Below are 26,194 nucleotides of genomic sequence, written 5' to 3'. Positions count from 1 at the left end.
CGGCGGAGGGAAAGGGCGGGCGCGGTGCCCCGGAAGGGGAGGGGAGGGAGGCCCGGGCGGGGCCGGCAGCAGCTGCCGCGCCCTCTCGCCCTCCTCCTCCTCCTCCTCCTCCTCCTCCTCCGGCGGCGGCTCCGCGGCCGCCTGCCCCGGGGCGGGCGCCGGGCTCTCTTCAGGTTCCCGGAGCGCCCGTCCGAGGGTTGTACCGCAGCTCCCTCCTTCCCTGGGAGGCAGGGTCGATCCCCGCCGTGTGAGCTTTCTTGGTTGTCGGTCCTGACATGAGGCCCCCTCGCCCGCTTTGGCCTTCGAGTGAGTGTTTTCCTCGGGAGCTGGAAGCAGCAGGAGCACACACCGACACAGGGTGAAGCCCTTTCCAAATCCAGTGTCTTTTTATGGGAGAAACCCACTGAGAGAACAGGTTTAAAAATCACGGAAAGGGAGACACGCTAACTCGGTGACGTTGCCACCTGAGGCTGTTGGTCAAGGACCGTGGATGCCTCGTTTGGCGCCTCGTCAGGTCAACTCATCAGTATAAAGATGATTCGGATCAGACGCAGGCACTGGCTTTTGGTGTAGCCCAAGGACAGAAGGGATGTTGGGTTCGTAGTTTTACAGTAGCTGCAGGAAGGTGGGTGATACCTGACCCGACATCACTACAGCAGCACAGGCAGATGATACCTGACCTGGTGTAAAGCCTGCCAAAACCAAGTTAGCTTGTCAACGTTTTTTTAAATAAATTAAGGCTAAAAAAGAGGCAGTCAGCACTTGACTTTTCTGATCCATCTCTGAATCACAGTGCTGCATTTGCTCTGTCATCAAACCATGGCCTAACAGGGTGAAGTTAGACATAAGCACTGGATAAAGAGTGGAGAGAAAGGGTCACTTCCTGTTGTCCCCTTAGTTAATGTACTTCAAATAGGTGGTTTTAGTTTCCTTACACCCCCAATAGCAGTGTGGGCTGCTGACTTGGGCTATCCTTTGGGATTTAAGCTGCTGACATCTTCCTGCCCTCTTTTTATAGGACTGATCTTTTAGCAGAACATTACCTTCAGTTCTCCATCTTCCAGCCTTGCAGAGTTGCTGTCAGTGGGACTGAGGATCCCTCTTCACAGCCATAAATCTGGGTGCTATCTTTGAGTGTCTGCAGCATCCTGCTCAGTTCTTTCTAGATTAGCTCAAACATGAGGAACCCCTCACAATTGCCGTACCAAGTTTCCTGCATTCACAAGCCTGCTTTGAAATTCTCATAAGCATGAAGAAGTGTAAGTTTATTTTTAAACTTAGTGTCTTCCCAATTCAAAAAGACTGCAAAAGATTTCCTGAACTATGGAACAGCATGGAATGCAGTGGCAAGCTGCACCACACCAATGCTTGCTTCCATTTCACCATGTTGATGTTTTTGCTAATAGGTGCTCAGGGTGAGAACTGAGCAGACTGAGCTTTAGATCAAGCGCGACTGAGGCAGGCAGATGCCGCTGATCTGCACTTTCCCCAGAAAACCTGGGCCAGCTGGGAAGGGGCTCAACCAGATACTGTGCAGTGCCAGTTTGGCATACCTCAAAACACATGGGATAATCACTATATAAGCAGTTACGGCTTCGTGCTCAAAGATGAGGAAAGTAGAACTAATAGAAAAAAATATTTGGTTTTATTCCCTCCTTCAGCTGGTGTCGTGGTTTGCCTGTTTTAGTGCTGCCCTGAAACTTAAAAGAAAGCAGACATCTCAGTTGAAGCAAAAATTAGTCCAAAGCACTAAGTACAGTTAACCCACCTCTATGTGCATATAATAAACTTCTACATTACATCAACTAAATTATTAAGCTTCATTATTAACCTATTTACTTGGATTCACCTCAGATGGTCTTGATTCTAACACATTTATCCTGATGGATAGCAGGACGAATACTATACTGATGGATAGTGAGTACACAAGGGTCTCAATTGTTGGGACTGTGTGGTCTAAGAACACAAAAACTTAATCACACTTCACAAATTAGATTAATATTCAAAGCAGTGTCTATTAGTAGTTCCACAGCACCATTATTCTCCATTTTTAAATGGTGAAGGCTATTCTATTGCACTACTGCACAAGACTTGGTAATTATTGCTTATTAAGACTACTTATTTCAATCTATTTCAATGTTTTTTTTTTCTAATTAAGTATCGTTAGAAGAGAGAATATCTTTCATATTCCTTTCAAGTTTAATTTAGTGAACATTCCTTTTGGGAAGAGCATGGCACTGGTTTGCATACTACTTGGAAACGACAAATGGAAGTCACCTAGAATTCTAAGGCAGAAACTAGCCCTTGATAAGGCAGACAAGATACTGCATAACTCTTCTTTCAAGGAGACATTTCCTTTTCCACAAAAAAACCCCACGTTACTATTGGCACTGAACTTTGCTGAACTGTATTATGTTAATATTTTTTGCCTTGATCCCTGGCAAGGTCAGGCACAGAAGCAGGCAAAGCAAAGCAGCCTGAGCCCTGCTGAGCAGCAGTGTCTGGGCTTTCCCACACTGCCAGGCTCACCACCACAGCAGCTGCTGCTGATTGCCTGTTCTCCACTGAGGTGGGCCAGATAAACAACATTAAAAGCTTTGTAGGGAGTGGGTTAGCTTGGTTGTCCTACACCATTTGTTTTGGTGTCTGCAGGCAGAGCCCATAGATGGTAGAAGCACCTCTGAGTGGTGAGGGAGAGTCTGGTGGAGTCAACATCTGCAAAGGTAAGATCCACCATTGAGAACTGCTGCCCAAGGGTATTAAGGGTTTCACCAGCCAACCTCTCAGACTATCTAGAGGGAAACACTTTGTTTGTACATCACTATCTTATTACACCTCCTGATAAGACTTGCATGGTTTCATTAACTTTCATCTCTTCTTTTGGAGGAGTTTCACATTTATGCTTTCTTCTTCCACTTCTCACCTACCCCTGTTCCTTAGCACAGCCAGGCATTGTTTTTTTCCTTTGAGTTTTAACAAAACACTGTTGCCAAACCACAAAGCACATCTCCTGTCTTGAAATTGCTGGCAGGCTACTTGTTTGCTTCTTCTAATTAAAAAAAAAAAAAAGAAAGGTATTTCTATCGTTCAGAAAATTAGCTAAGCCTCTAAGCCCCCAGCACAGGAGTGTCAGCTCTTGCTCTTTATAGAAACTGAGATACTTGTGCTTAGGTCAACTCCTGAGGTTACTTGTCAAAAGAACTCCAAACCTGTAACATCTCATCCAGACAAGGAAACAATTTGGTCCAGAATAAAGCAAAATAAAAAAACACAACCAATTTTGGTTGTAAGGACTGTCTTCAGCAACTTTCTGTGGAACTGTGGTGTTTTCTTTTAGTCTAGGTTCAGAGCAACAGATAACGATTCCCTCCTTACTTGAGGAATGAAGTCCTACATTATTTAGCTTTGAAATTTAAGGAAAGCTGTAAAGTAATCATTTAATTAAAAGCTGAAGGAGTGTGACAGGATGACTGACTGCATGACTTGGCTCTGATAGTATCACCAAATTAAAGAGAGAGCCTTTAGCTAGGCTGGGCTCTCATGATGTCATTGTGCTCATATGTTTTATTTATGAGGTTATCATGACTTTCTTGTAACAACGTGTGAAAGCTCCACTGTTGCCGCTAGGCATACAGCCCGGATAAACTCGGTAGGATTTTGGCAATATACCAGTGAAAACAATCTCAGTGTACGAATTAACACCAATGTGTGGCATAAATACATTAACAGGATTTTAAAAGCAAAGTCTTTGAACCTGGCTTATCACCCAAAAGGCCACAGCAGATTAATTTGAGGAGAAAGCAGACACAGAGAGGGTGTACTTCTTCATCTGTGCAAGAGCTAGATCTTGGAAAGGTGGCAGAAGGAAAAATTGCAGTGAAACAACAGGATAAGAAGTCACAAGGAGAGATTAAGTTTCAGAATGTCCAGCTTGACAGGATGTTGTAGGCATGACTGAAACTAGCATGTCTTAGGAATTTTAATAGGAAGGCAGTAAATACGTACAAAGCATCTTAGTATCTTCAGCAACTGTTACCTTCTATCATCCATCTGCTTCTCCTCCCTCATTCCATCAACTCCCTTATTTGCTAAATCCACCCGCAGTTTTATTTGCTACATGATGCTTTTTGCCCTAACAAAAAATGGCACTGACCCAAGAACATCAGCATAAATTAACTTGTAAGGTTAGAAAGGCAAACATTTCTTGCCAAAAGTAAAGACATTCTGACCTGGTCTTCACCTGGGGAAGTTTTAGCCATTTCTGACCAGGACTATATTCACTGCTCGTGCCAGCGGTGTCTCCTGGCTGTCCCTGACACACTACTGCAGATACTCGGTCTCCAAAAGACTGCTTGGACTTCCTGTCTCTCTGCCAGCTGTGATGTGGACAGTCTTGGCCCAGGAACTGAAAGAACAAAGTCATTCCAGCAGGCAACCACCAGAATTTGTATTCTCTTGAATTTCTGCATTTGAACTGGTAAGAGGCTTAAGAAAACAAAAAGAAGAAGAAGAGTGAAAACTGTTCTTGAGATCACACACCAGGGACAATAGGAATAACTCCACAGAATTTCTTGGCATAAAGCCCCCATAGCTCTGCATATATAAGGAGCTAATAGTGGTATTTCAGACAGTGTTGTCACTTGTATTTTAAAATAGAGAAGTTATTCTCTAAAGGGATGTGTCAACATAATGTTAACATGGTGTTAAAGCTGTTGACCTAATCCTGCATACTACATACTGCTGATGTACTGAACTTGGTGAGTGTGGCCAGTATTGCTAGAAAAAAAAAAAAAAAGAGGAAATACTGTCAGAGTAATTTCTCTGTGAACATTTCTCACACCTACTAATGTTTTTCTCAGGCTATGTTATTTTAGGTCCTTGGGTCTACTCCTGTACAATGTCAATAGTCTACAACTGCCATTGTCTTCCAAGTTATTCCTTTTAGACACAGCAAGAAGATACAGGTGATTAAGCACAGCTTCTGGTTTGAGTTATTCATGCAACCGTTTTAAAAACTTGCTCTTAGAGCAAGGACTTCCTAGATCACTCAGCATACTGCTCACCATTTCCTTCTATTCATTGAATCTCTCCTGCATCATAGTTGTTTTTTTTTCTTGGAAGTGATTAAGGCTTGATTTCAGCAGGGATACACATCTAAATTTGTAAAGCTCCAAAGGAAACATCACACACTAGTTTCCAGAGCGTGGACTTCAATCCTGAAAATTGCAGGCCTCAGGTAACCATTGAGCCCACTAGTTTGAAAGCATTACTACCTCAGTCTTGAATCATTAGAGAGACAATAAAACCTATTATTACACTTCACTACTACTAAGATGGAGAACAAACAAGGCAACTGAGAAGAAAACAAGCGTGAAAAATAATTGTGGTGGTCAAGAAACCGTTTTCTTATACTTCACATAATTACTTTAAAAGCTTAAACAACCTTTCTCTTAGTGTTTCTGCCTGCAATTTTAAGGTCTTTTACACTTAACATGTTGCTTCAACAGACAAGTTAAATCGGCCAGCTGAGTAAATAGCATCATCTACTCTTCAGATGCAGGAGATTACAAGGGTAAGATAAATGATGGGACAAAAACAAGTGTGGGGGAGAAGAACATTGTGGCTCACGGTGTTCTGGACTGGTATTATGGCCACTAAGAAGCGATAACAAAAATGCATCCGAGTATCTTAAGTTTTCTATTGTTTTTTAAGCATACGTATTCTGGAGAGATTGAACTAATTGGAAACCTGTTATTCTTAAGATAAAAATAAAATCCAGAAAAAAACTGCATTCAGTCCTGGTACACATTATATTTTCCAGACTTTAGCAGAGTGGCCCAACCAAATTTTTCAGAATTCAATATCCATCCTCAAAACCCAACATCCCCAGATGTCAGGTAACAGCCATTGGTGTATATTTGTGTGCACACACACACAGAGGCAGCACAAGTGAACAACCACTCCCTGTTGTTTTTGGAGGCAACCAACAGCTTGAATAACATGGTTCTAAAATGAGAGCAAACAAAGAGAGTTTTTCAGTCCCTAAATGGTTATTGCACTGGGAGGGAGAGGGGAGGAGCAAGGAAGAAGTCTCATTCTTCTTGGTGTGTACAATGCTGTTTTGCAGATCACTTTATAAGTGGTAAAAAAATTAATCTGTTCACCTATTTATAAATCCTTTCATAAAAATCCATTCAAGGATCACTGCTCTACTTTTTTTTCCTGCTTCTCCTCACTGCTTGATTCTCAAGTGCTTTACAGCAGCAGAACTCTACGTATGTGAAACACTAGTGTTCCTCCACCAGTTTCAAGACCACGGACCAATTAAAAATAAAGCTTATTACCAACAGAGCAGCAAACACTGATGTTGGTATAAAGAAGTTTCATCATTAAAAGCAAAATGTAGATGCAATTTAACCCTTCAACTAACACAACCTGCTCCAGATACTCAGCAAAATGTTTAAGGTGACATCTGAAAGCAAATATAAAGGAAAACAGGCAAGATCTTTCTTCATGAATGCTCACTTTTCATGCTTCCTTTAATCTTGGTAAATAATTGAGTGGACAAATCACCTGAATGGTTCAAAAGTTAATAAGAATGAAATGAACTGTTGCCATGGAAAGTATTAATACACTTCATAGTAAAAGCAGATTCTCTCAAATTTAATTTTGACTGAAGTTACGATTTTAAAAAAATAAACAATAGAATTTTTGCCCCTCAGCTTTTCACTAGAAAACTAATAGCAGCTCCAGGCTGGCCCCTTTCTAAGCAGCAGGACATGCATGAAGCTTGAAGAGAACTTCAGCATTTATGTTACAGGTGCCCTTACAGAACAGCTCTTGCACACTCAACAGAACACTGTCCATCAGCCACAACTCCCAAGTTTTCTCTTCCTTTTTTTCTTTTCCAAGAAATACCCCAGGAAGCAGAAGCTGGGGCTGCAAACTAGCTTATATACTGTCACCAGCACCCTGGATGCCACAGTTCAGAAGCCCTCACCTTAAGCCTCTTCTACCACCAGTCTGCATTTCTTCTGTGTATTGGCAAGATCTCAGAGAGCAAAACAGTACATGGCAAAGGAAATAATGGTGAAATATTTTGAGGCTCCGACAACCACTCCTCCAATTTCGCATTACACTGTCCTTCAGAAAAAACCTTGGAACATAACATTAACATACATGTATTTTTTAATTAGTCATATTTTTGATGGGAGTAAAAAAAGCTAAGAAACAAGTTAGATTCATAAATGAAAATGTATTTCACCTTTATACATGCTATACAGGTCATGCAAATACAGAAATCTACAGGTAATACAATGACACCATAATAAAATATAATGTGACATTTGTCAAACACAAGGTTATCACAGCAAAACAAATTTATTTTGTTTGTTTATTATTTAGGAAATAGATGGACTAATTTGGAAGACACAGTACCATGCTACAGCTCACTGCACAGTCCAAAGAAAGTATTTCTCTGAAGTACACTAACATAAATAGAGCTGGATTGTTGTAGGTATGATTTCTTTACACATCACACATAATGTCATTGGTTACTTTCCCGTTGCTGGCTTTAAAAAGCACAAGCACAGGGCTACAACTGAGCTCAAGCTACACTGTGAACTCCCTTAACATATGAAAAAAAACCCACCACAACCAAACAAAAAATGCAAAAAACCACTGCCCCTCCCCCCCCGTTTCCACTTCTTTTGTGTTAGTGTTCAAAGTGTTTATAATTTATTCTTACAAGGAACCTGGACAAAAGTGTCCTCAAAGCAGCACATGATCTAGCATAAAGTTATCATAGTTCACCAACAGAAAGAAAGTTAACACTGCATGGCACATAATGTCTAGATATTATAAATCTCAATGTGAATTCTTCCATACAGATGGTTACAGAATGTCACGGGGGTAGCAGCGTTCCCCAAGTCTCAGCCTTTGTATTTCTGCTGCAACATTTGCATATTGTTTTGCTGCTGACTGAATCTTGTTTTGTTGAGCCTATAGGAAGCCAAAATACTTCTCCACATGATAGAAACCCTGCTAGTATTAATCAAGTGTCTGCATCTTCAAAGATGAACATGTTACCTCACCCTCCCGACCACTCAACTTGTATCTACGACAGCTATACTATATATATTAAGGGATTATACTAGGCATTTTGCCTGCTTTGTTTGCAAGTGTTACACAAGTATGTATTTAAACACATAGTTGATAGTTGCTCCCGGACTAATTTATATTAACCAGTAAGTGCCACTAGTGACTACAAGTGTCAACATAACCGTAATGGGGTAACTCCCACACTCCACAGTCAGTGAGAAGGCTCTTTTGAGTCCAGCAGCTGGATATTTTTCAAGCCTCTTCAGCTATAGTTTTGAATTATACACCTGCATAAAAGTTGCCAGTAACTCCTTATTAAAGACAAAAAAAGATAGGCACAAAACTGAAGTACAGAGTATTATTTCATTTCAATGCACTGTGGGCGAATCTCAATTATTTACAAGAAAAAGATGTCTAAGTAGAGGTATGATAAAGCTTAAGGAAGAATCATTTCAAAATAAAATGCACAGGAAAAAATCACAGTGAAGTGCTGAGATGAATTTTAAATTAACAGAAAAAAAAAGTGCTTTATTAGCAGCTAAAGCTCAAATTCTAATGCACACTCAGTCTTCCCTGAAACCACTGAGGCTTGAGATCACTGGTTTCTGCCAAAAGCAGCTAGTTATTAAACATATTCCCTGGGAAGACAAAGTTATATTAAGCTCTGATGAGTTGAAATCCAGTGTTCAAGGACTGTAGAAGCTTTTTCAAGTGACAAGCTCATATTTTACTGTCAGTAGCATCACAAGGATACACATCTTCCACAGATTGCTACCTCTGTCAATTAAAAAAAGAGAGAGAAGAATATTAAGTCAGCTATGCAAGGTAAGTGACCTCAGTTTTGTAATTTAAAATACACTTTTTCAGGAAAATTGACCATGGCATTGTACCTTGAAACTGCCACTAAAGCCTATTATGATTTTTTCATATTGTTTGCAGGCTTCCTAGGACAAGTGACCCTACGCTGTGCTGAAAGTATTTACAGCAGCAGCAAAGGACAAGCAGCAACAATACCTACTATTTTCTAGGCTGGTCCGACTTTTACCTGCTTACTTCATCCAAACAGGCTCCAAAGACTTACAGGAGAAGTACTGTATTAAACATGACATATTCTGAACAGATAAAGGAAATGTTTCCATTTATCTGATACTATAGGTTGCTATGATAGGCTCAGTTTGCATGATGCCAATTTACAAAGAGCTCCAAATATGAAAGATTATGCTGAATGTAAATATTCAGGACATCAGATTTCTTCCTCTCTCCACATATGCTGTTTAAAATTGTTGCATTTTTCTGGGAAGCTCAAAAGTAATCACAGCAATTTATCATATCTAAGATCTTTATCACAATACTGTACCTTTACCTGTTCTGCTGAAAAGTGAGGTTGTCAACAGATAGAATTAAGTGTATTTTCCTGTCCTGGACTGTTAAATCCCTCAATCAAGTTTTTGTTACAGTCATCTAGGCTAATGGTGTCACTGGACATCTTGGAGTATGTAGCTTGGCCTGTGAAGTCCAAGAGATCTTCAAGAGCCTTGGCATTACTTGTCCCATTTTGGTCCAAAGAAACACCAGGCATGAGTTCATTCATGGGTGAATATTCAGGGATAGAGATAAGTTCTTCTTTTGAAACTGGGCTATACAAAAGATAAACAAAAGAAAGATGCAGAATAAGAGGTGTGTAGTTTTTCACTAAGTAATAAACAAATTAATATTCTGTTGTTCCAAAAACTACTACTTAAGGCCAGCTGAAGCAAGCTTTTACCTAGAGTATGTCCCAATCCAAACCAAAAGAGGTTGCTCTGATCAGGATGAAAGGTCATACCTCATCCATATTCCTTAAGGATTAAGGTTTGCAGTAGGCGTGTGATTTGAACACTCATCTCCTAAAAACACACTTCCGGTAGTTGACTCCCCCCACTCATTGTTTCAGTCCCTGCACCATTTTGTTACTTAAATGTTTATTTCATCTTGCAAATTTTTGTACTGACCCAGCAAACATTTACCTACAGCACTCAAACTTTACAACTTAAACAAAAAGTTATTTCTTAGGACCTTATGATGTATCTCAGACATTAAAAATCCTAGAATTTAATTTAAGAAATGCTGCTATCACCTAATGCTTTGCTGAGACTAATAAGGCTACTGCATTTCAGTCTGGAGAAGAAAATGGCAGAGGAAGGACTTCACTAAGATTTCTAAAACCACAAAGGAGTGGTGGAAGAGTTGAGGGCAAAACTACTGTGCATCAAATCCTGCAACAAGAAACCTAGAGGGTGCCCAATGACACTAGTAAGAGACTAGGTTTAACACGTATCAAATAATGCAGTTTACCTAGTGACGCTGTACTGTGTGTGGAACTTGCTGCCAGGTGAGGTCCTGGATGCAAACATGATCAGCAGGTTGAAAAAGTAGTTAGACAAACTCATGGGCACCAGGTCCATCAGTGGGTATTTCAAAGGGTAAGGCAGAGTTGTGCCCTCTAACATCCCTAGCATGACACTTCGGTGTGGTCTTGGATTGTAGAAAGTGGTGGGCTCAGTCGCCCCCCCTAACTAGTTTTTCTTATGGATACTCTGCAACCAAATAATGAGCTAGATGGACTTCTGGTCTGTCCTAGTAGGGCATTTCTTACATGTTTATGCAGATTTACTGGAAATACTGAACAGTATGAGAGGATAAGTTGGCATGCTGATTAAGGAAGCACAGTATAAAAATTTCATGTTTGAAATTCAGAGCTAGCTTTCTCATAGCAGCTTCAGATTACCAGCTTCCTTCTTTCCTGAAAGTCTTTCCATCAAAATCCAACAGTATTTAATACAAAGTTATTTACTGAGTTCCACAAATTTGTTCCAGTTAAGTACTTAAATTCTAAATTATTTTTTTTCTTTATTCTGTTTGTATGGAGGGAGAAAAGCTCAGGCATCATAGCTATGCAGTCTTGACACAAATTAAAAAGTTGACATCTGGCAACATATACAGTAGTTTCTTTCACAGAACAAGCTGAAAGGTTGGCAAACTTGTATGGACTCCATAAGTAAAGACTGTAGAAGGATCTCAGAGCCTTCCCTCCCCAACAAATATGTGAGAGTGAGATGAAGTTTTGTTGACTCTTGGCTGAAACAACCAATTTGCATCTTGACAGGAGAGGAGTACACCAAGCAGAGACCTGAGTGCCACGTTGTGGGGCAGGTGAGAAGTAAGGCAGTGAAGTATCATCAAATGAAACAGAAAATGTTGTGTCTCTCTAATATGAATTCCACAATTTCTAGATATGGTCTGTACCTCACATCCATGGACTGAACCTCATCTGTTGAATCTTCCATGCTGTTAGATTTCCCATCAACAGCTTCCAGCTGAATAAGTCCTGGAACTGACTTTAGTCCATTAGCAACTACAGCTTGGGAAGGGATTACAGAGGCAGCATTTTCTAAACTTTTATTTTTCAGGCAGGTTGCCAATCCATTGATCTCTATAAAAGAAGGTTAGAAATTATGACAGTAGCAACTTCTTTATTTAATATAGTTAAAAAAACCCCAAAACAATCCACAAATGCTATTAAGTTACAGATTGAGTAGAAAGGAAGACTGACAATGCAGTAGGACTTGGTTTCATCTATGACTCATCATACTATACTCCCAATTCCCTTTTCCACTCTAAAATTGCTCTTTATGCTACATTTTTTTAATTTGAAGGAACAGGAAGGTAATTTTTTATCTTTTATGTCATGTCCTAAAAGCCTTAGCCTGGGAAAGTAAACAAAATACAGAAAAATTTCAGATATGTATATTTTATGTAATAATTCTTTAAATACATGTTTTCCTCATCAAGTCAAATTAAACTTAAGATACACATCAATGCATAAAAAACCTGAAAGCTTGCTTGCATGAAAAAGTTTTCTACCTACAAAATTTGAATGCTGATTGCAGCAACCAAACCTCATGGCAGACTGGAACTTCTCATTTACAGAAATGCTACGTCAGGAACTAAAATGGAGGAGAAACTTTCTTCTGCTTCTGCTTACATGGCAAAACAAAGCTAAGTCTCCAGTTTCTCACATTTATTGCTGACACAGATGTAGCTGTTCTTTTTGAGATTAAACCAAAGAACCTCTGAGAACACACAATGCTCTGCCTGAGATTAAAAAACTCTGGAAATAACTAACTGTGGAAACAGGTGTAGAAAAATATGGCAATTTTTACCTGGCTGGTTGAGAACAAGGGTCTTTGGTTGCTTTTCCACATTCAGAGTTGATGGTACCTCCAGTTTTGGCTCTTCCTTCTGTAATCAAGAGATGAGTCAACTGTATTAGATGAAAGACTGTTACCTTCATGGACCTGATTGAACTTGTAATCTGTGAGACTGCCCTGGGCCACAGGGTGGTCAAATGTCATAGACAGAAGAGGGGATTTTCTTCCCCTTTTTAATTAAGCATAGGATTTATTTTCTTTTTCAAGTACAAAACCAACAAAAAAACATTATCTGAAAGTAACTGAAGAAACAGTTTACTTAGTAGAAAACTTAGAATTGAAAACTTGACTCTCTGTCACTTCCTAGTGGACACAAGGGCCTTGTTCTCAATCCCACATTCCTGGCAGGCTTAACAGAGAGCTCAGTAACTAATTCACCGGCTGGTACAAAGCAGAAGATACATCCCAGCAGCAAACATTACAGCTCCAGTATCCAGGCATGTGCTGTTGCCACCTTGCTAGATAGCAAGGCAGGTAAGTCTACAACAGTCACATAAATCTGCCTCTCTGTAGCAGTGGCACAACAACTGTGACACAGTAACAGTCATTCTCAGTTCAAAATACAATGCAAATGTGTATATAGAGTGTACCTAAGTATACCTACTAGCATGGAAATAATCTAGAGTTTAATTTTTACACATGGGTTATAAAACAAAACAAAAAAACCCTTGCAACCATGCACCGTTTCATACCTTTATTTCTGGTGTTTCACTCCTCCTTGTTCTCTTCATTATTTCCTCTATTCTCTAGAAATCAAAATAAATTGGAGGATGAGAAGGCAGACAGAATATTTAACACAAGGGAATGGTAAAGAGGAAAAAAAAGACAAAAAGAACAGCTTTACTGCCATGACCTCATCCCTGCGTGTCTTGAAAATGGGAGAATAAATAATAAAAATAATTTTAAAAAAATAATTAAAAAAAAGAGAAAACACCTGGGAGCTGGCTTTCATGTATCAGATCTCACAGAACATTACTTTTGCAGTAGATGCAATTTAGAGACAAACATTTTAATATCAGGTGTTTACAGTTATGTGTTCTGCTCAGGACTGGAACAAGATGTTTATTTAAAACCAACAGCAATTTTCATCTTTTTGCTTTTCCAGTTATTGCCAAATGGTCCCTTTAAAAATAGTTGAGCTTTTTGGAATGGAAGAGTAAAATTAAATATCTGAAGTTATTCTTCCCGAAAATGTGTAAGGCATTACCCTAAAACACTTTTTTTTTTTCCCCTTTCTTTGTTCATTCAAAAAAAAAAATTAAATCTCCCAATCAACTTTGTCTCTTTGCACTACTGTGAAAGGAAACTTTCAGATTTAAAGACACTTTGGGTTGGTATTTTAATCTGCAAATTCTGGCTCAGTGGTAAACAGTTAACACCATCATATTGGAATAAAATATATGTAAAGATAACCTTTTATAACCAGACAGAGGTTGTGCAGCTCTGCCGTTGTTCTCTTTTCCCTGCCACAGACCTAGAGATGAAGCTGAGTTATGCAGCTCCCGCCTTTTCCTTGTGTGGTAGTGGCCAGACAGCCCTGCAGCCTCTGCATAATGCAACCAGAGACAAGCCAGGTGGGATAAAACCTGTTTGTTAATCATATTCACTTTCTCAATTAATGACATGGAGCTTTTGTTGAGTAAGTTTGAAAACAAAGTCACTCATTTTCCTCAATAGTCTGTGATGTCCTGGGTTGGGCAGCAATCAATGTTTGCCTTGGCATGCTATCCCTTGTTTGTCTCAGGCATGTACCTTTGTGGGCAGAGGCTAATTCTGTGTTTGTTCAGTACCCAGTAGAAAGTTGTTTGCCTTAGGCAATTCCACTTTGTTACAAATTTTGATGTCCACATTCCCCTACCGTGCAAGTAGCAAATACTAAATTAGGCATAAATATCAATCTGTAATCCATCCAGATTATTATTTCTACATACTACTGGGTACTTCCTGGGTTGTGTATTTTAACAAGAAATGAAATAATTCTCTTAAATGAGATGTAAATATCTACCTTCTTCCGCTCCAGTCTTTCTTGCTCAATTTGCTGCATGATTTGTTCCCTTTCAAGACGAAGTTGTTCGGCTGCCTCACGGGCTTTCGTTTCTGCTTCTTCCCTCTAATCAAAATGTGTAAAACAAGATAGGGCCATTATTTATTTCAAGCAGATTACCAGATACTAGAAAGCATTTATTCGTATGTATGTATATATAAATATATGTATACAGATATATGCATATGAAGTTTCACACTTGTGTTTGAGATTGTACCTGTTTCTCAAGTTTGGCTTGGAGCTCTTTTTCTTGCTTTTCTTTTAGCATTTGTTCTTCCTCAGCTCTTCTTCTGGCTTCATCTTCTGCCTTTTTTCTAGCTGCTTCTTCTTCATGTTTTCTCTCCTCCTCCTTCTTACGAGCTTCTTCCTCTAGACGAAGTCTTTCTTCTTCTGCCTTTCTTTTCTGTTCCTCTCTTTCAAGCCTGCCAAAAACGTAACACTGTTTAAAAGGTTCACTTTGTTTAGCATGAATCCTATTGCATGCATGGCATGCACCAGCAGTAACTGACACTGGCTGCATCAGTGCACATTTTAATGAAATATGCCAAGATACAGCAAAGAGGTTGAGCACATGTCTGGAATCCAGGTTGCTATCAAAGTTTTATTCCCATCTTACTTTTGCTGCCTAACATATCTCCTAGAAATTATTATTATTTCCCTTGGCAAAAAAAGGTGTCAAATAAAAGAAAACATTTCAATTCTAATTTCAATTAGAACTAGAACAATAAAAGCAGCCCTTTTCTCCTGTACTTGACACCCAGAATGCTGGTATCTACTAACAAGCAAGTACTGTTTTTCCTTCATTTCAGCCAAAGACAAGCAGATTGGATGAGTAGCAGCAAAGCTCACAGAACACAGTGGTACACTAGGAAGAGTGACTTTAAATTGTACCTGTGTGGTTCCCTGAACCACTCAGGGACATCACACTCCTTTGTCACCACATTCAGAAGCTGCTTTGACAACTGATCAGTCTTATCCTTGCACATCACAGATTCAAGAAATATTTCTAAATTTCCCCTCCCTGCCATATTTTTGATAAGAACAAACAAACTTGAATTCAGACATGCAGTTTTAGTGAATTACTATTTAGGGGCTTGAAAGAAGGGCATAATTTGCTGACATTTGCAACCAGCATCCAATGTAGAGAAAAACCTAAAAGCTTGCTCCCAGATCAGAGCCAGCATTTCAGTGCTTAGACACACAGCAAGCTTCCTTGTGCCCACACTCTTAAAGCCCTCGACTGCTTGCAACAGAGCAGGACAAGGAGATAAGCTTCAGGTTAATTTGTTGAAAGATACAAGCCTTATCATTTAAGGTATATACTACTCTACTGCAAGACTTTCTTCTGCATGAACTAGCCCACTTAAAACTGCCTCAAATGTGTTGTGTTTTTGGTTTTGGTTTTTTTTTAGAAAATAAATTATTTCAGGTATTTCCACACTGCACTGTGGAAAAAACCTGAAGTATTTGGATGAGTAATAAGTTTCTTCAGGCTTCTTAAAGAGGCCAAATTATTATTTTCTACCTTCACTAGTTATAGAGACTGCAAAAGGCACTAATGGATTATGGGTCCAAACTGAAATAAATCAACACTTACATGTAAGCTCCCACCTTGATTCTAAAACTACCACAGTTTCAAGGATTTTCAATGATACAGGTTAAATTATTAGGTAATATTTTTCAGAAATGAACAGGTACCTCTCCCGTTCTTCTTTTTCCTGTCTCTCCCTTTCCTCTTGTTCTTTTTGCAGGCGGGCCTGTCGTCTTTTTTCAGCTAGAATTTTTGAGGCTTCTTCTGCATCAGTTGTTCCTGCTGTGATCTTCCCTAGAAGATTATCAAGGATAGAAAGTTAGGCAGGGAACTGAGAGTGCTCAGCATTTCCACACTCACACAGAGGCTAAAATGGGCCTGGTGCATGCTGACATGACACCTTTGCTTTCAAAAACATACCTCAGCATTTTCAGCTGATAGAATACGGAAGAGGTAAGGGCTTCTCATCCATGGATAACCCCAGTGAAAACTATCTATCTGTTGGTTCCAATACGTATCTTTACACATTCTAAAAAGCCCATGACTGAGCAGCTTCACAAAAAAAAACCCACAAAAAAACAAACAATACCCTAGAATAGTTCATCACTGTTTAGAAGTCTCAGGAACGCCCAATAACTTGCCATTTATTCTTGCAGTGAGCCTCACCTTCGCTATTTTCGGTTTTCCCTGCAGTAGGCACATGCTTCTCAGAAGCCACCTGGCCCACCTCCTCGGTACGTGCTCCTGGGGATTTTTGCTGGCTGACATTCTCTTTCTCCTTGTCTGCTTTCTTTTTAGGAGTTTCCTGATTGAGATTGGAAGTAGCACGATGTTTCACAGGAGAAGCAGGATATTGTTTGGCATTTTTAGGAGACTGAGGATAAGTCTTTGTGACTGTCCTGATGAGGTAAAACAAAAACACATAACAGGCCATACATTATGCATCTTAGAATCAAACTCTTTCTTTACCTACATTGTTCTTCTTTCTTTTCTCTGGCTACATATGGGTATCAGTTGTTTTGCACAATACTGCATAGAAACCACCTAGATGCAAGCAATCAGAACTGGGAACTGGCATGCAAGTACAAACGATTACAGAAAAATCTCATTTTAAAAGACCAATAATAACGTTGAAGTTATAGGAAAGAGATGTGAGGAGATATGGACTACCTAAACCCAATTATTTTAGTAATGGCCATTTCATAACAAATTTGTCAGCATTACTGTGTTCAGTAGCTCTTCTCAGCATTTAAAGCAGAGCTATGGCTGCTTTCTGTCTGCAGCAATTATAATGAGTTGCAGTGTGCTGCTTTCATGTGGATACCGCCTTCTCAAACATGGCGATTTTCTAGTAGTACCAGATTTTCTAAAATAGCACCAAATATTACTATATACCAAGGCAAAGCTGAGAACTGACCAAAAGAGAGAACTGATCAAACCACCGTACCATCAACTCCTTTGTTTCACTTAGAGCTTTCATCAGCACCAACACAACAGACTCAACGCTCAAAACTCAGCCTGTACCACCTTTTATACAGCTGTACTTGTGGTGATGGTGACACAGAGCAGCAACGCAGCCAATAGGTCATTTGGCTGTTGCATGTTTTAGGTGAAATGATAACCTTGAAGTCAGTTCTGGGAAAGTGGAAGGGAATAAGGTATTTGATATTCACTGAAAGTAAGTGCACAATAAAGAGAAGAGATTATGAGGAAACATTAAACTACACACAAACATCACTCATTAGTTACGTAACACCAGTAACTAGCACTGAATACTTTTAACATCAAGAAAGGCTGGGCTGTGTGACTAAGTGCTATGGGAAGTAAAGAGATTACAATCTTAAAATAATGATTTATGTGAGTCCCATTAGAAGAAATAAGCCTACATTAAAGTAAACATTACACATACAGCTTTACCCTTCCTTATGGTCCTACAATTATCATATAAATGTATTAACCCTAATCACTTTTTCCATCTACACAGTATAGAGTTTCATATACTATAACATGCTTTCTGGACTAAACACTCATTCTAGAAGACCACAAGCATGAAAAACAGGGGTGATGGTTGAAAATTAATGGACTGGAGTGGAAAGGTTTTTATAGATCTAGCAATAGTATTGTATGGCCAGAGATTATTATAACTGAAACAGCATACACATTACAGGGCAGACAATAAAAATTAAGTCATTCAACTCCCCTCCCAATTCAAGAATTCAGGAGAAAAAAGGGTACTTTCCCACCATATTATGCTGCATTTGGAAGACTGAGACACCAGAATACAGGGAGGACAAAAAGACTGCACAGTACTGCACCACCCATACTCTCTTGTTCCTATTAAAAAGCCATCACAGACTCCAAAAGCCCTTGAGCTGGTGAAATAGTAGCACCCAGCCAAATCTGAAGTTCAGCTCAGGTACCCTCTGCCTGTAGGCCCAGGAGCTCCCTGTCAGCTCAGATCCTTGCCCTTGGTCCTTGCCTAAGCTAAGCTGTATGTATCCCTGTACCTGGCCTCCTGACCTGCTCATTCGGACTGGATGTCCTGGCTTGTCTTTGGACCAGCCTCCTTAAGGCCTTTGCTGGCCATTACTGGACTCTTGGTTGACCTTGGTCACTACCATCACTTCTTTTGTCTGCTGTGGAATGGAGTCCTGCAGGTTAAGTCCCTGTCCTTGTCTGCCCTGCTGCCATCCACAACTCCTGACTCACCCTGCCTTGCAGGGCAACCATCTCCTGCTACTCCCTGACAGAAACAGGCTTTGGAAGATGCAGACAGATAATTCTGTTTCCAGCTCTTGTAAAAAACAATGAGAGAAGGCAATGAGATCAAATGATGTTGACCAAATCTGTTCTTAGCACTGTCTTTAGTTTTTCCTTTCGAATACAGAAGGATTCCCAGGTACTCCTAAAGACAAAGGCAGAGATTTCAAGACTTCACCTACATACTTATATCTTGTATGTGCCTCATCATTACGGTAATTTCCAACTGCATTTCATAAAAATATAATGTAAATAAAAAAGAAACAACATTTCTTATGCTTCTCTGCAGCACAGAGGATGTTTTTGCAAATCAGGCACTTCTTCAAAGCACAGTCCCTTCCTTTTCTTTGGTCTACATTTCCAACTTTACCACACATCTGCTGCAATGCTTTTTATTTAACTTGTGACAGCAGGAGCAAAATAGTCACATAACTAACCTTGAGTCATTTTCAGTATGACCACAAAAGTAATTGTTCTCTAATAAAGACATGACAATCAAATGAAAGAGGTAGGAAGGAGTCTAGTCATGAGAGGTACGTATCAAGCACTGCATAAGAATTAGAGCAGACTGGCTGTACAACTTACCTGTTGGACTAGAAACATGCGCTGAATCTATTATTTAAGTAATGTGTCTTTGAACCTTTAGACCTACACAATTTTTTCCTATAGCTCTTTAGCCAGAACACAAAACAAGCAGAGCTTAGCTTGGTTTAAAGTAACTAAAAAGGAGAAGCCTTTATAAAACAGATTATTGCAAGGACAACAACAGTGCAGTGTGAGGAGTGAAAAGCTGAGAATGCTCATCAGGAATAATATTTTTTTTTCCACAAATTTTAAATAATTTACTGGATGCCAGTAGAAAGTATTAAATGAACACTGATTTCCCCCTTGTATTTAAAATGTATTGTCAACTTAGCATTTTCAGCATTCCTAAACACTTGCAAAATTGTTATTGGAAAAAAAAAACAGCCCTTCTGATAGTATTTTAAATGATGCTGCTTTTCACCAGGAAGGGCCAAACTTGATTGTGAAGATGGGATGATTAAGGGAGAATGTATAAACACCTGCACAGGGATCTGCTTAGGTTTAAAAATATTTTGGTTTTACTTTGGGAGGAAAGAAAAGGGATCTATTGAAACTCTGGTAAGAATGTGGAAACACAGAGGTGTGCCTGATGAGGATCACAGAATTAAGATGACAGCTCCCTGAAAGCCAAGAAGTGGCATGTCAGTTGTCTGAAAGCTGGCTCATCTCGGTTACTAGATTTTACAGGATAATACAGAAGTACAGGAAGCATCTTCCTCTCTCCAGGAGGCCTTAGTTTTCCCACCTAACCACCCTGTGTTGACATGGAGGCAGCAGCTTGTAAGAAGCCATTCTCATCATGGTCCCTACATGCACTGCAAGAGCCTCTGTCAGGTCTGAGGATCCACTGGTCCTTTAATTACAATGGCTTCTATTTAATTGAAAGAGCACCCACACAGCAGAAAAATATCTCAGGAAGAGCCCAAGAGGGGTTCTGAGCTTATTTTTGGAAGCATAGAAAATAAAGTACATGGAGCACACGAGTCAGAGGTCACATCCAATTTTATCCATAAACAGCAAGGGAGAGAACAGCTTGAAAAGCTTTCTTGAAAAGTCAGGTACGTGACAGGTCATTGGTTACAGCAGTTCAGAAGGCTCACTTTCAATGAGAAATCTGCAGCAATACCAGACCTGCATTACTTTTTTTCCTATCTCCCTATTATTTCAACAAAAGCCCTGCTGAAATCACACCAAAGACTTGCATGTTCTCAAGCCTGCTTTCTGGGATTGTTCTGATTACAAGCTGTTCCCAGGTTCTGACATTTTTGCCCTGTTCTCTGTGATATTTTCCAAAAAAAGCGGTCTTCTTTAAGTCTTGGTTTTGATCTTTTCTAGCCAGGAACCGATTAATTTATTCTTTACATTTCTTAAAAGAGGACAAACTCAGCAGGGGTCTACAGAATTAATATTTTGATAGCTGCTTTCTTACAGATGTTTTCAAAATCTTGAATTGGCCCATTCTCTACCTACCTGCTGAAAAAAAACCCACCCTCAAAGTAGTCTTGATTCAACATTCTAATTATTGTTTTTATCTTTCCAAGGCAAAACAAACATTAAGAGTAGTAAATGTAGAACATACCAAATAAAATCTAAGACCAGGTCACCGAAGGACACAGAAGCTACTTCTGTGAGGAATTCACTGCATGTAGATGCCTTTCTAATAGATCATTTCTAAAACTTTTCAACTTTTTTTGTACTACTCTACCTTATATTTCATCAGTATTCTGTAATTTGATTGAGCATACGCATTTCTGATGCCAAAGTCTGTCCCAGTGGCTGTAGTGAGATGTTGCCCAGAAGAACCACCAAGTTACATGTTCGGTTAGTAAAACTGAGCAAAGGACAGTGACACAGACTGGGAACTAGAAATGAACCAGGAATCACCCAAGAGCAGTGCTGCAGTCCCTATTCCCTCCCCCATGTCCCCTTCTCCTACTCTTATGAGGTAATGCTTTGGCAAAATAATGTAACACTGAGACTTGTCAGAGCTTTCAATTTTTATTCACTAACTTATACTATCTGCGTTGATATGCTTACCTGAAGGTACTTAAAAATAACTCCTACTTCCTTGATTCAGTCAGGTCCCATTGATTTCAAAAGGACTATTTACCCAAAGACATGTGAAGGACACAGGCTTTATTGCTTTGCCAATCTATAAGATAGGACATTTAACTACTCTCTGAGGGATACTGCAAGAATAAAACCATTAATGTATAGATCTTTGAAGACAAAGCATTACAAAAAAAAAAAAATCACAAAAAATCCTGGTATTATTGATCTTGTGAAAGCCTTGAAGAACAGCAGCACTTTACACAATCAGTATCCAATAGCAATTGTAAAAATAAAAGATAATTTCTCAATTATCCCACCTCTCTAATTCGTTACCTTTCATCTTTGTGAACTGATCCACACTGCATTCAAAGCAATAGTTTCAGATTTCTTTGTTGTGCAATGTTTCATGATATAGTTATTTTTTCAAATAATCTTCAAGCTTTGAATTCCTTTCTTGCTTTTCATTTTTGTTCAATGTATTTCAATTTTTCCCCCTTTTCTCCTTTTCAGATCTATATTTGTTCACTGATTTTGTCTTGGATGTTATATTTTGGGCTGCTTTTTTTTGTCTCTCTCAGGAGAATGTGCACATTCAAACATTGGTATTATTCTTATGTAATTACTGCAAATCTAATCTGCCATTAATCACTGTCTCTCTTGAGGTTGGATTTTCATTGTCTTCTTTGAGACTATTTCAGTTACTTTACCCTAATAAAAAGAGCTATTTAATTAACAAATAATGCAATAACATATAAAGAAGAAAAGCAGCTACCACTACCAAGATGATGGCTGAAGAACTGGTAACTAGAACAATACCAAGAAAACTTGAATTTCAAGTCAGATACTTTAAAGAAGAAAAATGCATACAGCTAATTATGATCTAAATCACTGACCATACTTGATTCTTTCCTTAACAGCTTCCCAAGTTAACATGCTATGCAGGATCACTAAGTACTAATGCTGTACAATAGGCATTCTTATTTTTTCCAGGTATTTTTTTGGCCATATGGTGTGCTGGAAGGAGAAAGATTAAATGTGTAGAACATTGCCAGGTTTGCAATAAGAATGAATATTTGTCTACATATTTAGACCCATTACAATTATACCTAAGTTTCACAGTTAACTTTACATGAAAAGATAAGACTATACAGTCTAAAGGAAGGATCCAAAAGCCTGACTGCCTATAGTTAAAACCACTGACCAGCCAGATCATTCTGGCATTTGAGTTGTATGAAGAAATGTGAACCTTTATATAATAATAATATGGTGATCAGAATGCCTTTTAAAATTTTATCAGCATTTATCAGCATTAAAAATATCAGCATTTGCAGAATAATATTCACTTATATAGCTCAAACTTTTCTCTCTAAATTTTGGAGTGGCACTAAACAACAACCTGCTTAAAACTGTAATGAAAAAAGCTAATTGTCATTAACATTTTGTATCATTCCATTAGTCAAAAAATTTACATATTTCAGAATCTGACAACATTTATATATAAATGCTGAAAGTTAGAGCATTTGTGGCCCTATAATATGAACCAAGAATGGCAATTTCCCAGTAGTACACAAGGCCAGGTCTAAACAGAAAAAATGCCCAGAGTCAGAGGGTTGCCTGTATTCTGTCTAACACCACATTCACATACAAAATCATCCTCTGCTAAAGGTCTATGCACTCAGAGTTGAAACAGAAAAGAAACACCAGCTAGTTTTCAAAGTGGAAGAAATTTGTCAGAAAGGGGATCATCAAGATTGGTCTGGAATATGGCCAGGTCCCGATTTAAAAACCAAAACCAAAATCAGACAAAAGGAGATGATTTTCAGGACAGAAGTGAGACTCAAGAATAGGGTCTAAGGGAAAAAAAAACAAACCACACAACACAAACCAACCAAACAAAAAATAATTATCAGAGAACTACTGCAGACCATGACTACTGTACTTCTGCAATACTGCAGAGAATTCTGCCAGACTTAATGTCCTGTTCTAAGGAAGCTAAAGACACATTTGCTTAGACTTGAGAGTCACAAGCTGTGGTACACAGTTTTGAGTGTCTGCAAAATACAACTAAGAGCAACACAACTGTCAATAAGCCACGATATGTTATAGGTCCACAACTCAGCATGAAACATAACATCAAAACCCAAAAGCAACCAACCCACAGAGGTCTGCAAATAAGCAAAGATCAAAACCAATGGTTTAGATGACACATACTTAAGTATATTTATAGAACCAGATAGTCATGCCAGCAATAGTTAATGCATATTTTAAATGCTGGAATTTCTAGTTAGTATTCATGTTCTGTGCATTTCTTCACATTAGGCAGAAATTCTTCAAAACCAAATAAAACAAAAGCCTGTTTAAAAAAAGTTTTATTAAACTTCATGTGAATTATGAAATGCACTGTGATAATTTCAAGACTGAGAAAAGGCAGAAAAGTGTCTCTAGTGACCACTAACACAATTTTCCATATAATATATCTGTTCATATACATCTCTCTCTACATGTATATGTGCATATGTATAACTAAAATTAACTAGATTTTACACAACAGTTCAAAGGCAGTTTCTCAAGAACCTTTGTCTTTTTTATAGGTAATAAGAAGCATTTAGACCACTAATAAGAAAAGCATACTTAGGTGTCGCAGGTGACGCAGATCTTCTGGACGTGGCAGCAGGAGAATCAGACCTTCTTAGAGGAGATCCCATACCAGATGATGAACCAGGGGTTGTTGGTCGCTTCTCTTTCTTTATCTTCTCCGTCTAGGAAGCACAATTAATTTTAGTTTCCATAGTTAGGAAAAATATATTTGATAGTTTTATTAACTAGAAGGCATATAAACAGACTTGTATGACATACATTTAAGATAAAAGGTTTTTAAACACCAGCTTGCAACTGAAGTGCAATAGTTTTTACCTGTCACAGAAATAATTCCCCTTCCCCTTGTCTTGCAAGGACATAGTATATAAGTAGCAAGTAAGTAACACCACTTCAGAGCCTGTCCAAGAGTTTTTGGGAGGGGTGGGAGCACTGGGTGGAGTTTTCAAAGTCATCTAAATGCTCCTGCAACAGCTCTTAGACATGGTCAGCAGCGCACTCAGGCATCTTGCAAAAATGCTGCTGGATGTAACGCCGGGAATCACACCTAAGACAGATACTACACAAATCTTCAGCTCTCAGCTCAGGTCCTCTCACTTGCACCTTATTTTGATGGCATGAATCTTCCTACTATTAACTATTACAAGACACAGGACCTTATGTGAATTTTACAGCTCCAGACAAAAATGTGTAAAACATGCTCTGCACTGAGTGGACTCAGGGAAGGCTGCCTTTGCTTTTCTGGAAACTAGAGAGGATCAATAATGCAACTTTTAAGCAAACAGCATAAAAGATGTCCACAGAAAGATTTATGCGACTGGTATAAAACAAGAGGCAATGTCAATACACTTGGCAAGTTTCCAAAATACATGAAGCTTGCTAATTTACCATCAAGACTGGATTGACTTATAGTCATCCTTAGTAGAGAGATTCTATTTGCAATCCTCGTTCCCAGAAGTTACGGACAAGTCCAGAAACATTTTAGTGCCAGAAAAAACTGTTGCTGCTCCAAATACCCGCACTCAACATTGATTCCCAGAAGGAGGAAGATACAAAAATGTTGCTAATCAGTAACACAAAAGCAACAGATGCATGCGAAGTTTACTTTCTTGCTGCTGTTTCTCACAACAGGGGTACTGTTTTGTTTTTATGAATGTGAAGGGAAAGATACAAACCAGAAAGCCATATCAGTTTACCCAGAGGTGAAATCAAAACTGCTGCAAACCCACCTGAGTAACTTCAGCTACAGCCGCTCCTTTCATGGCATCGGAAGTGGAGGGTGAAGTTGCCTTCTTTCTGTCGGTGCTTCGGGTGGGGGAAGGCTTGTAGGGAGATTTAAGAGGACTAGCTGGTGCTACACGAGGACAGATATGGAATACTAAAGAGTTACAGTACAATAGCAAGAGCAAAAGGGAGCACAGACAGAGGAAGTAAAGGAGAGGAGAAAACAGCATACTTTTATGTTATAACGTTCACAGGTTTCTATAAGAGTGTTTCAAAAGATGGCATTATATAACACATTCAGCATGGTCCCATGTTTACTAAAAAATGCTTCAACTGAAAGGAACATTTTATAGGATTTTTAATTTTATTTTTTTTAATGATCTCTAAAATACCACTCTCTTACTCATACACATTTTGAAACATCTGACTATGGCTGTGATTCTGTTCACTTCTGAAAAGTCCAGCTTCCTTTGCATATAATAAAAAGAGTAATCAAACTATTCCAGTTGGGTGACTTTAGAACAAATATTGCAAAAGGTGGCTGAAACCAAGGAAATTAAAATATGTATATTTTTTAAAAGCCTAAACATGGAAAAGAATCCTAAATATGTTAAATGCTTTTTACAATAATACTTAAAATTAAAAAAACCCCAAACAAAACACAAAAACAACAAACAAACCACAAACAAAAATCTAAACTAAATGCTGCTGTAGGTATTTCAGTTATTGCTATCTGTGGTAGACATCACTGAGTGCAACACATGCATTATACATTTGAGACGGCAACTCTTTCTGGTTATTTTTTCTTTATCTGCAATACGAAAAGGATTTTTAAAAAATTGGTATTTTACTCCTGTTTTTGTTCATATGTCTTCTAAGATGAAACTTTAACATACATACAGAAAACTAACAGAGTATATGCCTTATTAGTAAGACAGATACTAATTGTAATCATGTGACAGTCTGTTTCTTTCCTTATTCAACTTAAGTCAGGAAGGATATTGACTTTGCAAAAGCAGTAATCATGTTCAAATGTAAAGGAATTCTTTTTTT

General features: G+C 38.8%; 1 protein-coding gene across 5 annotated transcripts in view; it reads right to left on the bottom strand.

Moving 5' to 3' along the window:
• Nucleotides 1–7,240: 7,240 nt before the first annotated feature.
• MAP7D2 (MAP7 domain containing 2) overlaps nucleotides 7,241–26,194 on the bottom strand; it is an 83,470-nt gene continuing 64,516 nt past the window's right edge. For 3 of the 5 annotated variants that reach the window (XM_051626839.1, XM_051626849.1, XM_051626871.1), the window contains 11 exons: nucleotides 25,147–25,295; nucleotides 23,954–24,081; nucleotides 16,592–16,824; nucleotides 16,093–16,219; nucleotides 14,612–14,816; nucleotides 14,356–14,460; nucleotides 13,043–13,096; nucleotides 12,303–12,381; nucleotides 11,386–11,572; nucleotides 9,464–9,737; nucleotides 7,241–8,877 (listed from right to left, as the gene is read on the bottom strand). In XM_051626839.1, the coding sequence (XP_051482799.1) occupies nucleotides 9,488–9,737; nucleotides 11,386–11,572; nucleotides 12,303–12,381; nucleotides 13,043–13,096; nucleotides 14,356–14,460; nucleotides 14,612–14,816; nucleotides 16,093–16,219; nucleotides 16,592–16,824; nucleotides 23,954–24,081; nucleotides 25,147–25,295 (1,517 nt within the window). In that variant the 3' untranslated portion in view covers nucleotides 7,241–8,877; nucleotides 9,464–9,487. The remainder of the gene's footprint in view (nucleotides 8,878–9,463; nucleotides 9,738–11,385; nucleotides 11,573–12,302; nucleotides 12,382–13,042; nucleotides 13,097–14,355; nucleotides 14,461–14,611; nucleotides 14,817–16,092; nucleotides 16,220–16,591; nucleotides 16,825–23,953; nucleotides 24,082–25,146; nucleotides 25,296–26,194) is intronic. The other 2 variants (XM_051626857.1, XM_051626866.1) reach the window with 1 other exon arrangement.

The sequence above is a fragment of the Apus apus genome, chromosome 1 (assembly GCF_020740795.1).
Source record: "Apus apus isolate bApuApu2 chromosome 1, bApuApu2.pri.cur, whole genome shotgun sequence".
In the NCBI taxonomy this organism is placed as follows: domain Eukaryota; kingdom Metazoa; phylum Chordata; class Aves; order Apodiformes; family Apodidae; genus Apus; species Apus apus.
This window is presented reverse-complemented; position numbering and strand designations above follow the sequence as displayed.